Source organism: Drosophila erecta, unplaced genomic scaffold (genome assembly GCF_003286155.1).
Source record: "Drosophila erecta strain 14021-0224.00,06,07 unplaced genomic scaffold, DereRS2 tig00000021-arrow-pilon, whole genome shotgun sequence".
In the NCBI taxonomy this organism is placed as follows: Eukaryota; Metazoa; Arthropoda; class Insecta; order Diptera; family Drosophilidae; genus Drosophila; species Drosophila erecta.
In genome coordinates this window covers 7455943-7469849 of record NW_020825198.1, presented here as the reverse complement: position 1 = coordinate 7469849, position 13907 = coordinate 7455943, and the positions used below count along the sequence as shown (strand labels likewise).

Below are 13907 nucleotides of genomic sequence, written 5' to 3'. Positions count from 1 at the left end.
CGACTGAAAAGCAAATCTCAGCAATGTGGCGGTTTAAAGTCCTTGAACGCAGCTGCCTAAATGGGTTTTTGGTTTCCAGGCTCGCAATGAATTATTTACACGGCAAACAGGTGAATTAGCAAAAGCGTGGGCGTGTGTGGGTTCAGTGAAAATATGACAGAAGCACGTACATACGTATTGGAAAGCCTTAGATTATTAGCGAAGTGCGTTTAAAGAGCTATTTTTAAACTAGCCGCCAACACGTTAAACCATTTCAAATTAAAGGTCATCTAGCTGCATGCCGTGAAATTGTGTTTGCTTAACAAATTGATATGTTTTTCAATAATAACAATTAAATTTGCAATTAAATTGTATATTCAAGGAAACAGTCATTAAAGCGTCAATGGCCAAAGGCCAAATAATTTGTTATCACTGAACTGACTGCCATAATAACTAGGGAATTAAAATTTCGATGACTTTATATAACGAGAACAAAATGTTTATTTCTCAGTGACAAGGAGGCTTTCGCTCGTTTAGCTCGACGTCGAAATGGATTCTGGAATGCGTGTGATCGTACTTGTTTTTTTCATATTTTTAGTGGAACAGGTAAAGGTATTTATTTTCAGAATACTTAAATCATGTTTGAACGAAGCAACTACAGGTTCGTCCGAAGGTGGAGTTTACCAACATCAGATGCACTTCCTTGGACCCGGAATTCGCCATCGTTGAGCATTGCTATCTAAAGTCAGTAAATCGTACATATAAATACCTGTCCTTGAAAGTGAATCTGTTAAAAAAGCCCGTTACCAGAATTAAAGTAAGTAAATTGTCTTAGCTCCTATTGCTAGTTCTTATTAAGCTTCACCGTTTGAGGTCAACGGAGCCACATGGAAACGATATAATGGCTATAAGCCGTCCCTTTATAACATGACAATTGATGCCTGCAAATTTCTTAAGAATCCTAAGTCAAACCCCGTTGCGGATTACATTCACACGCTCTTCAGAACTTACTCCAATATGAATCACTCCTGCCCCTTTAATGTGAGCGCGTTCTCATACCGATTCAAAAATGCCACTCATATTTTAAACTTGTTTGTTTGCAGCACGATGTTGTTGTAGATAAGCTGCCAATTAGTTTCGTTAACAACCAAGTAACAGCAGTACTCCCAGTGCCGCCTGGAGACTACATGTTTCAATCGCATTGGTATGCCTACGATATCAACCGCGCTACTGTAAGCGTTTATATGACAATATATTAATGGTAATTTATCAAACCCATTTGTTAAACTGCTTTAAACTAAAACTTCTCGGTTGCGCGCCAACATTTTAAACAACTTGTCAACAAATGCTGATGGATGCAAAACCCTCACTGCTTTAGGGGACTGCAATGAAATTATGCCCGCTATAAAACTTATATGGGTTGTATAGTTGCTTCCCTCCCTCTTCATGGTGTCAACTGCTTTCTTGAAGCCTAGCAAAAGCTGTTTGCTGGAAAACTAAGTATTTTTCGGCGCAGTTAACGCGCACTGCATGCACAAGTTGAAAGCAGTGAATGCATACGTTCATGAGCTCAAAGCAGTGGCTCGAACTTCAAGTTTAAAATATGAGAAATAATAACACGTACGTTTTGCAATATGTATTTTGAAATGACTTTTATATAATTTCTGACAAACTTGAACATTTAATTAATTTTATTACACATTTATTAAATTTCATTTGTTACAATTTTCGTTCGTTCATCGTTTTTAGCGTTCGCGGACCGTACACTTTCCTATTTGTTTTTGATATTTCATGTTAACGTTCCTGGCATTTCTGTTCCCACTTATCTTATTAATAAAGTATATCTATATAAATGTAATGCATATGCAGATTTAGATTTTCCATCAATTGGCTTTACTGGAATTTTGGGATCAAAACGATTTGATAGCTTTTAAATACATACATTAAAAAAAATAGGTAATTACTATAATTTTTCGTTTGCCCCTACGTACATATATATACTTTATAATAAATATTTCCGTCCATTGTTATGCGGCCTACATCAAATTCAATATTTGGTTTGGTTATTCACTGATTTCACAAAGCACTTGAATCGTCAGCTTGTGTGCTTTTTATGTAGTAGTTTTCAATAAAGTTATCGTTTGTTAAGTACTATTGTAGTTTTCTTACGATTTAAGAGTTGTGCTTAAGGTAATGCGCTCCTTTTATTGTTGCTGCTGGGTTCGCCTGGTGTTCTTGTTTGATTTCTGGTTTTGGATTTTCTGTTTTCGGTTATCTGTTGGTGAGCGATTCGCATTGGATGTACATGACTATCAGTAGAGTCCTTAGATTAGTTACACTTCATATGATACGAATGATTGTAGGCAGGTGGTTGGTGGTTCACTTGACTTGCAATGTTCCGTTGTGTTCGTCCCGACAAAAATGCTACCTATCATTAATCAGCTAACATTAAAGATAACTACGAGTTTATACTAAGGCATAACGAAACCCTAAAACTGAACAGCCAAAGAAACTAAACGTAATCAATCCATCGAGTGGTGCTAGTCAAACTAGCTGAGGCCTGTGGAGCTCGTCTGGGCCACCTCGGAAAAGTTGGCACTTGGCACAACAGGTGCGGATCTGGAAGCGGAGGATGCAAATGCGTAGGCGGGTTGGGTGAGCAGTGGCCTCTGGATTCTTTCCAGCGCCATCTGCCAAATGGCCATGCTTTCGTCTGGCTTAATCGCGTGATTCGTGAAGAGGAACGGGGGATCCTCAAGATCGGCTCCACCGCCGACCAGGTTGCGAACGTCCTTCTGCTCGAGGTAATGCTTTAGCTTGGTGATCTTGCTGCCCGTTTCCTCGGCCAGGATCCCCGTGATGAGTACATCGTCCACCCAGAAGTATTTGGACTTCTGGGCCGCCTCGTACAGTCGACGCACCACGTCCGGTGCATAGACAATGGCCATTCCGGGACAGTATTCCGGATAGAAGCGATTCGGGTACTCCTTGTAGGTCACCCGCCATTTCGACTGGAAATGAAGAAATTGAGGTTATTATCTGCGATAAGATAGCACTATTTTTATTGTTATCGGACAGTTGACAAAGTAGCCAATCTTCTTTAGCGGTAATTGGATTTTAATTATATTTTAAAATATTTTCTGGTACTTTGTCAAATGGCCTTGAAGGAAGCAATTTGGCAAAATGTTTATGTACTACTTACACGATATGAACGCTTCACCCTCGACTGATGGACGGATCGACAGAGCATCAGATTGGGATCACGGAGCATGGAGTACTCGGGCAGCGAGGGAGTCGCCAAGTACTTGACCAGCTGCGGTGTGTTCATGAACACATCGTCGTCCACCTTCACCAGCAGCTGGGCATGCGCACACTTCTCGTTGAACCATTTGAGAGCCATGACATGCTTGTAGGTCATGTTGCGATAGGCGTCATCGAAGTTCCCCTGGATGAGGTCGCCGTGCAGGTGGTTCTCCCGTCCCAGGAACTGTTGCCACTCCGCGGCCTTTCTACCCACTCCGCCCACCAGGAAGAAGACCTTCAGCGGGGTCTGATCTATATAGCTACGATTCGCCCACGTTTCCCGGATGATCCGGCGCTTGTCGACATTGCGCACTGCCGAATGAACCAATATCAGTACCCGATCGTCCTTATCACAGGCGGGCTGGTCTATCAGATAGACGAAATTGGGCAGATCCATGAGGTGCATGCTGCTCTGCGGGGGCGTGGGCGTTTGTGATGCCAGCATGGATGGCGTGCCCATAAGGTGGTTGTCGAATGTGTTGCTAACTAGGCTACTATCATTACTATTAATATTGGTGCGACTAGGCTGGTGTATTTGGTTTGGTTGGCTCCTGCTCCTCCGCAATCCACTTTTGGCACTCGGTGGCGGCTGTGCGGTGGTGCTGCTGCTGCCGCCAATTCCGCTGATAACTTCCGCTTCCAGCATCGGCGACTGCTGCACACTGACCAGCCAGATGACCAGGCACAGATTGATGCAGATGAGCAGCAGGCACAACGATCGCTTGTCCATCCTAGCGGCTTCTAATTGGATCTAACTCTATTTCCGGGCACCTCAGACGGTTGCGTTTTCTGCGTGCCTTGGCCATTTAACTCCAGATCCAAGTGGCTGCAACGGCACAAAGGAAAGGGAAATGTAAACAGTTAGTAATCGGCCACGGAATTGCCACTTAAAACCCACTTCCCACCAGGCTATCGCCAGAGCGATAATCACCCGAAGCATTAGGGCAATTGCTGGCCGCATGACATGTGGCCAATTTTCTAAATGGCCAGCAGCAGGTGTCAACAGGTCGCACATGAATTAGGTGAAGAGCATTCTTCCTGCTCTTCCTGTACTGGAGAAGTTCAACGAACTGACGTCATGCTTTTACCTAATCGATGCCAATAAAACGCTCCTGCCATAACTCAATCACAGCTATATGAATTCCCGGTGACTTCCAAACGCGCACTGAATTATTATTTTTCGACAGTTTCCTTCCAATAATCGAGAGTGAAAAATGCTCAAGATAACTTGAAATTATTGATTTATGGGCCGCACTTTCGATTGCTTTGTCAATATCGATAATGGAATTCCACGAACTTGGGCACAACACTGACAGCTAAAACGGTGACGTCCTATGACTAAAATCTTATCAAAAACGAGTAGGTAATCGTTATGGTTGTGCATACATGCTAATTGCCTGTACTATAAATGCTGGCGGCTACTTGGACTCGATCAGTTTTAAATACATACAAATATGTGCCCACCAAACATGGGTGCTATCACTGAAGACCCGATATGTAATTACCTAATTATACAATCTTGGGGAAAACCAGTGTTAAGTAACTATGCTTATGATTATTGAAGAAAGTGTGTGTACTGTTTCTTCAAAACATTGACCCATTATTTATGTTGTCCTTCTAAATACCCAAGACACCCACATAACTCAATTATTGTTTTGCAGTTAGTAGAGCAATATTCTGAGCGATTTATTACTGTTATGTAATGAAATCGATTAAAAAGCTTTGACAACGTTGCAATTAGGTTTTTCTTATCAGTCAATATTAGTTCCTATCTTAAGCGATAAATTAGACATATTTTTTAAAGCTATAATTACTTTTTGGACGGAAAATGGCTTCCAAAGAGTTGTGAAAGCTTTCTAGCAGCTCAGTAAAGTTAAGCCAATAATTATTTGTATTGTTCAACTCGAATATGCAGTGTTTGTTTTTATGCAGCTTACTGAACTTTTCAAGATTATACTTTTAAATAAGGTTCTCTTCCCGCTGCATATATGTTTCTGATATTTTCGAAGGCAACCGGAAGACGCACTCATGCACATGTCCGTAGATAGCGCCACGGAATAAAGAAGGAGCAATTCCCCAGACTCGAGACCAAAAAGGCAGGCTGCGGTTTCCACCAGTCACGTATTTGAGTAAACGCTGCACATGGGCTGTGCACATTGTAATTGAAATACGACGTACGACGGCTCCGAGGAATATGCACATAGTCGCTTCCTAACTCACACTTGGCTAATTATCTGGCTCGGAAACTCTCCCAGGGTACTTTATTAACAAACGTTTGTAAACGCTTTATATCTAATCGAGCCAGACCGTTTTCGATAAGATTATTCCCAAATTGGAAGATTGGATGTACCCCTATTCCGCTGTGTGATACCGAAAGTAATCAACATTTCATTATCATTTCCTATCGAAAGCGTCTAAAATTTGAGGGCGGAACGTCGCTACGTTGCACACGCGAAACGTTATAAAATTTTTATATTTATGTAAATTTACCGATTCAATAGTCCGCCATAGACATGGTTAATGTAAAAGAACCGTACTAGATGGTGATTATTGTTCTATGTTAGCACGCAATGGTTGCCGTGTCCTTAGACTTCTGCCACGCCAACTACAAATACTCAGATCTGGCGCAATTGTAAGGGAGTTGGGGTTTTAGCAGCCGGATGCGACGGCCTCAAGATATGCAAAAACTAAACACAATTGAACTTTTGACCTTAGCCAGCTGTATGGGAGCAGCAAACTCGTCCAAAAACGTACTTCGTATCCTGCCAAGGCCAAAGTGCAATGCAAAATGAAGTTTTGCTGCAGTTGTGACTTCGAGGGTGGTTTCATCACAAATTGACTGCCAGCAGTCACGACATTCGGGTTGTTAAGGATATTAAAAGTAAGTTGAAAGTACATACGTACACTTTAATCAAATGAAACACATTTTTCATGTTCTATGTTCATGTTTAAGTGAAACGACATTTGCATTCCTCGCGTGATGTACTTAAAATACTTTGAAAAATGAAAAACCGTACTCGTGGTGTATAATGGCTTGTTCTAAATATCTCATATTCAATTAAGCTCAACAATCAATCGATTTTGTACATGCGTGCCTCACTGACCTTATCTGGGTCATTAATAACAGAGATAGTTATCTGACGGTCACCCTAGAAAGGTCCGGAGAAAAGTCATCTTCATAAATTATCTGACTGACCTGCACACCGTGACATTTCTGAGCATGATATGAATTCAATTAAGCAATTGCTTTATTGACCTTTGAATTTCCATTCCCATATATACAGAAATTGCCATCAAGACAAAGGCAGAGATCACAATATGGAATAAATAATAAATACAATTATTATCGGAATTCTTATCGTTATTCTTATCTTTTGATATGTTGTAACACTTCTTTGTGCCAACGCTTTCCACATACCTCACCTTTTTCATTGAGGTACTCACACCTCTCGTGAACTTTACAAAAATAAGCCTAGACTATGAAAAGTGGTCGTGGTTGTCTATTTGGGGATGGGATTGTAGAGCTGGGACGTCTGCCAAAGGCTGGCATTTTGCAGTCGATAAAAGGCCAACAGCAACAGCAACACCGAATAACTTTTTCAAGTCGAAGGTTAAATTTTATCGTGGCCCGAATGGGCAACAAAAACGGCAACGGCGACAGCCACAATGGATGGATAGATTCGCCTGCATTTCTGCATTTTGGGCCGACGTCTTCTATTGTTCATCTGGTATCGTATCGGGCTTTTGATTAGTTACCCACCGGCAGTTTCCCTCGCTGGGATGGTATCGGTTTGCTTTCATTGAATGGCACTGGTTGCAGGTTGGCACTGCAAAACTTGGCTGCTGTCCAAAAAACACTTTGAATGCCTGTCAGGTTGTCCCTTGTATACTCACTTGTATACAATGCAACTTTCACGTGCAGCAAATGAGACTAGTGGCAATTGCCATCAATCGGGAGTACCATATTTATAAGCCAAACAAATAAATACAATATCGGGCCCTTCACAAGCCATAATATCCATTATTCAGACTCATTACAAGGCAAGCTCGTGCCATCGCGCGGTAATTAGCAAAAAAATAAAAAATAAAAAAAAACACATTAAAGTATTGCAAGGTAAACATCGAGCTGGAAATTGCAGTTGAAATTACCACTTGGAGTTGCCTTAGATGAGAAGTTACATATACGCACAAACTGAAAGTGGGGAAAGTGGCTGGGTTTTTATTTTATATTTTGTAAGTCTGGTTCTGCTAAGCAGGTAGAGATTAGTTTATGGCGAAAAAAACCACAATCAATGTGTATAACTCTATAACCGGTTTTTGGTTTGTGCAAAAGCAACGCAAGTCACGTTAGCTCAAAATGATTGAAAAGTATTTTCATTAAACAAAGAAATGCAATCTTCCGCCAGATTAAAAATAAACTAATCATATGTTTTTTTAATCTGCGGATTAAACGCCCCTAAATGCAGCCTTTAATTATAATCTGGACCACTTTTCATGAGAATTTCCGTTCAATGCACTTACATAACTATGATAACTTCTCGAAGCGCTTATTGGTGATATTGCAACTTGTATTTGCATTCGAACATTTCATCTGAATGTGAAAGAAAAAGCGCTATTATTTGCTTGGAATCTTCTCAAACTGATGCGGGGCTATTGTTCACGCACCAAAGTGTGGCAACTTCTGGGAAACGGAGGCATGGATATGCGCCCGGCTGGAGATCGGGCATATATGTGTCACTGCAATCTGAAGACATCTCGAGATCCCAGCGAGCGTTGCATTCGCCACTTGGCCTCCTGCCGCCGCCGTCAAATGGGAGTCAAGAACTCAAGCATTAAACATTAAAACCCCGTCGCCGGCCAAACAAATGTCCCTCACATGTTGATGCCTCCTCACAAATGTAGCCATCCATGTGCGCTTACAAACATGGAGATTTTATGTGTACACATGCCATATGCAGACACACTTCGAGAAAACCATTCGGACGCAATTAATTTGATCAAGAATTCGGGTCTCAAGGTCTGATGAATGAAGCATCAATTTATTCTTAAATGGTCAATATCATATCTACTTTGTACTTTATATGATATCTACTTTAGATATATGAAATTGCAAACAAAATCGTTGTATATTTTTATATGTATTATTATTTGCAAGGATCTAATTGGCAACTATTTACAGTTTGGACCTTTAATTGTGGCTTTAATTCGATTTTCTGAGTGCATGCATCATGCTGAGCACCACCGAAAACTCGCCCTGTCCCAGATGTCGAAAAATGTGAGTCAGCGGCTTGAAGGAGTTTCGCAGACTGGCGGAAAAAAAAACAGAACGGGAGAGGAAAAGTGGTAGGAGGCCTCGGAAAAGCCCAGTCGAGTTTTCTGCTGCCAACATGCCGCAATTACAACATGCTGAGGGAGTTTTCCCCTACCAACAACAGCGTTTTGCGGTGCAGTGCGGTTTGTGGGTGAAACTGCATAGGCCGGCTTTGCAGAGCAAACTTTTCCCATTTTCATTTCCATTTCCATCCACAACAGCACGCACACTCACGTGGGCCAACAAATTACGGGGCAATGCTGAATAACGATGCCAGACAGATATTTAGGCGAATGCAACTTAGTGGGGGTGTGGATGCCACTTGCATGCAATTGCAATCGCAATCGCACGTCGGGCATCGCAGCCAACGGATGCGGATGCAATCTGCCCGAGCCTCCGAGCGTTTATCCGCCGCCTTCTCTGGACTTACGAGCTCTGTCTTGCCCAATTCCTGTGGTCGGTGGCTTGGGCGTTGGCCTGCACTCGCAGAAACTAATCCAAGCCGCATGGCGAAGACGGCCAGAGTTTCAGTCAAATGAAGCCATCTTAACCCCGGATACATACATCAATTTTTATAAACTAATCTTATTGTAATATGCAACTTCCCCTTGTTTAAATTACACATAAGGGCACAGTTTAGTATTCGCGAGATAAGCAATGAGAAGTACAATGTTGGGAATGCAATGGCAAACAGGAACTTGAAGCGTTCGAGATGCAAGACCGCGGGGCCGTTTCTTGCAGTGTATAGGCGCAAGCCCATAATTAACTCATCCAGTGCAGCTTGCGGTTGTGGAAAGTACATAGTTGCATGTATTCGCTATTCAGGACACGGATGGCGAAGTTTCCTGTTTTGCACATAAAGTGCAGGGCATTACTCATAACCCCCAAGGAGGGATCATGTGAAGTGGGAGGGTGGCAGGACGGTAGTGCAATATGGCGGCGACAAATGTATTCAGCTCGATTGAAGGACACAAGGGGCTGAGTGACAAACTGGCGACCCCACAAATTGGCAATTAAAATAGTCTGTTCTGCAGTGGAGGGGAATAAAAATGCGAAATAGAGAAGCCACGCCCAGCCGACGTCCTGCCCACTTTATGGACTTCCTTCAGGGTTGGTCGCTCCCGTCCCGTCCCGTCTAGCATGCTAAATAATTTATGAATACACATTTCCCGGCCGCGTATGAAAATTTAATAACGCGCCTTTTGTTTACCTTTTCACGGGCCGAAAGTCCAGTTTCAGAGCCCCAAACAAGAAGTGTTTTTTGCACGCACTCGCAGAGTTCTTTGGGATAAGGTACTCGATTAGAAACACACTGCATATGTATATTTGTATATATTTGTATATTCAATGGGCAACATAAAGAACATATAATAAGGCAAAAGCAACTGGTCGACGTTTTGGTGGGCCCCCTGGGGCAAACATTCGAAATGCTTGTGTGATGACTCATTTTTCTTGGGGTTTTCAAGTTCAAATTTCTGGAAATTCGCTCACTTCGGCTCTACATTTGCACTTATGCAAATTGGTTGCTGATAAAAAAATAAAGGTAAAAAAAAACATTTTTTGCTGGACTTGCAAGTAGTCAAGTCTCATTTCCAGAAACATGTATCTCATAAATTTTGACGAAAATGTTGTTAAGGTACAACTGCAGAGTACAAATTTCGCGGATGTCTGGTTTCTATCATTTACGCAGGCAATAAATAAATTTCAAGTACTTGCAATGTTTATAGAATGTATCCATATGAGCAATTTGTAAACAAGTGGGAGAAGAGAGGTACTAATATATGCATGTTTAAGTTAAAAAAACAATTTTCGTGATACAAACATAAACATTTAAACTATATTGGTATGCCTTATCTATTCAAATTTATACGATGTGCGATGGAAAGGAAACAATAAGATGATCAAACATTATTTTTAATTGAACCATTGGAATTTAAGTAACACATGTGAATCACATGATGAAAGGCAATGAAAATTACATTCGATTACTACAAGATTAGATTATAGCGGATACTGGCACCTTGATAAAGACCAAGCCCCGCTTTCTTTAAATTAAACAGGTGGCAAGGGAATCCTTAAAAAAATCGATTAGTTTCATTTTCTTTTTGAATTCTTATAACTAAATTCTGTGGAACAAGTCATTTTGGGAAATACACTTTTTTCAGTTTTTGTTTTTACATATTTTAGAAATTCTTGAAACAATAAGTGTAAAATTATGCATGATTCAATGAAATGCTCAGAACTGAATAATAATTATGTGAGTCAAAACATGTAAACATTTTTTTTAGATTTTTCAAATGCCAGTTTACTATTGCAAATCTCTCGAAATTGTGGTATTAATAATAAAAAGCAGTTCGTACGTGTCGAAATATTGTGAGTAAGAAACGGGAGTAAAAGAGAAAGCAAAAAGCTTAAAACGCTTACGGTGACGTGACGTTACGTCGGCGGAGAACCCCGGGGTCACTGTACGGACCAATAAAAGTAACACTGCCGACGTCTAACGCTTCGCTCCGCCGGTTATCAGTGGGCCAGAAGTCGCAAACGGGTGAAAAGCGACGACATCAGCTGATTCGCAAACAAACAGCCAAGCAAAGCGAAGACAATGTTCTGTTGGGCCACTGATTAAAGCGTTAAAACACATTCGACAGAGACGGTCGAGCGAGTGGAGATAAGTGTGGGGAAAAGGGAAAGCGAGAGCTTCTCGCGGAAGCTGGCGCAATTAAAAATCAGAGCTTCCCCAAACGAGCATGTGATTGAAAACTTAAAGCGGCAATGCAAACAATGAACTTTATACTGACCGGAATGATTGTATATATAGCGATAGTATATATCAATATATTAAACTACTTTAAAATTCACAAAAAAACGCTTCAAATCGAAAATAGTACCTATCATTGACGATTTGGTGGTGCTATCTTGGTGGGACTCGAACACGGACTTCTTACAAAGTTCTATGTTATTTCAGATAACAAATCTACTAATAATATGATGTACGTAATATTTTACGTACATCGAAATGATAGTGATTTGATTGATACTAGGCCACATTGATATAGAAATTGGTTACTTTAATTGATAAGCGATATATCGGAACAAGTGAGGATTCCACTGTACCTAAGTCATGAGGTAGGCACTCCAGCCGTCTTGAGCAAACATTTCGACGAGAGCAAGGCGGACAAAGAGATATAAAGACGGAGACGGAGCGAGGCGGCACAGTGGGCAGGCCAAGGACACGGCGCTGAAAAGGGCGAAAAGGAGCAGAGGAGCCAAAACGGAGGACGACAAACAGGCATGCGTGCCACTGTGCCTGAACTTGTTCAAGGTCAGTCCTCAGCGACAGCGACGTGCTAAAAAAAAACGAAGGAAATTCATAATGGAAAAAAGTACAAAGAAAGACTACAGAGCACACAACAAAGCAGCTTAAAGGCGACGAAAAGAGTGAAGAGATACATGGTATAGAAATAACAAAAAAAAAACAAAAACTGACATAAAACAGAGCGAGTGTCCGCCCCTGCAGCAACAATCACAACAATGGGATGCTGTTCAATAGATTCTGATAAGAAAACCGAAAAGACAAAAACGCTCGAAAGACGAAGGAGATAATATCCAAGTACTCGGATAATTAATTTAATAAATATTATGTATTTTTGATGTATGTATAAGTCACCTGCTGGTTATTTGCCCGGCTGCCTTCTCATTTGCCAGCCACTCGTATCCTTGCGAGAGAGTGAGGGAGATGGCAGCTAAGGTGCGTTTCTTAATTAATTTCCATGTGAAGCACTCACGCACACTTGCACACACCCATTGCTTTGGGTAACAGTTTAAAAACGGAGTTAGAGCGAAAGAGACACCACTTGGAAGTGCTAATTCCACACACACGCGCACATAGCACCGAATTTGTATAGATTTTTGGCATCAATTTGTTGTTGGCAGGTGAAATAAATTTGTTTAACACAATTTTCAAGCTCTTACACGTACACACACACGCACACGAACACCAATGCAGACGCGGCGAAAAGGAATGCAAAAGGAGATGAAGAGGAAGAAGAAGAGGCTGAAGGATGCTGGGCCTGGATTTCTCTTTCCTATTTTCGCTGCCCAAAAAGGCGTTGACGACACTCTAATTCACTTTCAATTCGTTTAACAACGGTGTTGTCTGCATGTATTTGTTTATGCGCTTTTTAAGAACTAAAGAACAACAGAATAGCCGCCGCCACTCATCAATTCTCGGCGCGGCTACTGTTCACTTATTATCATGTCATATTTTTTAACCGATTTGAAATAGAAAGGCGGTATTTGAAATGATTAGTTTACCGTGCGATTTATCAGCGACGTGTGCAATTTTTATGTATTTTTTGTTTAATTTTAAGTGGTACGATACACAGCGCGTTTCAGAGTGCGCTGAATTGTTTTTTGCGCGTTCGGAACCGAGTAACTGAGAAGCGTAGCGTTATTACTAGTATTCTTCTTCTTTTTTGTTGCTGGCTCGTTCGGTTTCTCTCGCACTGTTACCCGCTCTCAATTGCTGTTAAGACGGCGAAATTCACTGTTAAGTTTCACAGAGGCGATGGTATTTTTTGCTAATAAGAGGTGTTTGGGGGATGGCGTCATATAATTTATTGAATATTTCGAGTTTAAGGAAAACATAAGTAACTGCTTTTTTCTACTAGTTCAATAGGTAATTTTTTAACATATTACATATTATTTTTATTACGAATATATATTATTCGCAGATCATGGCCCATGCACGAGAGCATGTATACGCCACTGTAATGTTATCTGCGAGCGGGCGATAGGGATGGAACTTAGGCATTGACACGCGTATAAAATTAAAGTGACCATTTCTGTGACCATATCTCTCATATCTAGCTTGTCGTGCTTTTTGAGATTCATGTGCCCACAATTTCTATCGATTGATTGGAATCTAAGAACAATAAGTAATGATAATTCATTTATGTTTAGATAGATGTTTAAACATTGTCTGGATTGTACTCAAATTGTATATTGCCAACCAAATATTAAATATATTTTCATAAGTAATCTTATATTAATAAATAATTGCTTGAATAACAATTTAATATATAAACATTAAATAATATATATATATATATATATTTTAAAATTTTACCTGTCAATATGAGCCATAAAGTACATTTACAGTTATCTATTTTGATATGGGTGTTTTAAAATATTGGAAAAATGTTAAAGATGGTTTTATAAATACATAATTACGAAAATCCCTTAAAATTGCAAGAAAAAAAATTGATTTAAATTCCTTATGCTAAAATAACATACATATCAATGTTCTTCAACA

The 13907-nt window shown here is 40.6% G+C and overlaps 2 protein-coding genes across 3 annotated transcripts; one reads left to right on the top strand and one right to left on the bottom strand.

Annotated features, from left to right (window-relative positions):
* The first annotated feature begins 528 nt into the window (after nt 1-528).
* On the top strand, nt 529-1238 carry LOC6544187. Its single transcript, XM_026977437.1, has 4 exons — nt 529-585; nt 659-796; nt 853-1020; nt 1083-1238. Exons 1-4 carry the CDS (start codon nt 529-531, stop codon nt 1236-1238), a joined length of 519 nt encoding a protein of 172 aa, XP_026833238.1.
* Nucleotides 1239-1600: 362 nt separating this feature from the next.
* On the bottom strand, nt 1601-13404 carry LOC6544186 (lactosylceramide 1,3-N-acetyl-beta-D-glucosaminyltransferase). 2 transcript variants are annotated; one of them, XM_015158347.2, is made up of 3 exons: nt 12261-13404; nt 3182-4108; nt 1601-2990 (listed from the first exon to the last, which is right to left on the bottom strand). In XM_015158347.2, the coding sequence occupies exons 2-3, from the start codon at nt 4010-4012 to the stop codon at nt 2529-2531; spliced, it is 1293 nt and encodes a 430-aa protein (XP_015013833.1). In that variant the 5' UTR covers nt 4013-4108; nt 12261-13404; the 3' UTR covers nt 1601-2528. The 2 variants fall into 2 exon arrangements, with proteins under 2 accessions (XP_015013833.1, XP_026833011.1); XM_026977210.1 differs by lacking the exon at nt 12261-13404 and adding an exon at nt 4371-4474.
* Nucleotides 13405-13907: the final 503 nt, after the last annotated feature.

What these genes read in the sequence shown, in the direction of transcription:
- LOC6544187 (XM_026977437.1), top strand. Translation starts at nt 529, where the DNA reads ATGGATTCTGGAATGCGTGTGATCGTACTTGTTTTTTTCATATTTTTA. An exon ending in TCATATTTTTAGTGGAACAG is followed by an intron (nt 586 to 658) that starts GTAAAGGTATTT and finishes CCGAAGGTGGAG; the next exon opens with TTTACCAACATCAGATGCAC. An exon ending in AGCCCGTTACCAGAATTAAA is followed by an intron (nt 797 to 852) that starts GTAAGTAAATTG and finishes TCACCGTTTGAG; the next exon opens with GTCAACGGAGCCACATGGAA.
- LOC6544186 (XM_015158347.2), bottom strand. Translation starts at nt 4,012, where the DNA reads ATGGACAAGCGATCGTTGTGCCTGCTGCTCATCTGCATCAATCTGTGC. An exon ending in GGGTGAAGCGTTCATATCGT is followed by an intron (nt 2,991 to 3,181) that starts GTAAGTAGTACA and finishes CTTCATTTCCAG; the next exon opens with TCGAAATGGCGGGTGACCTA.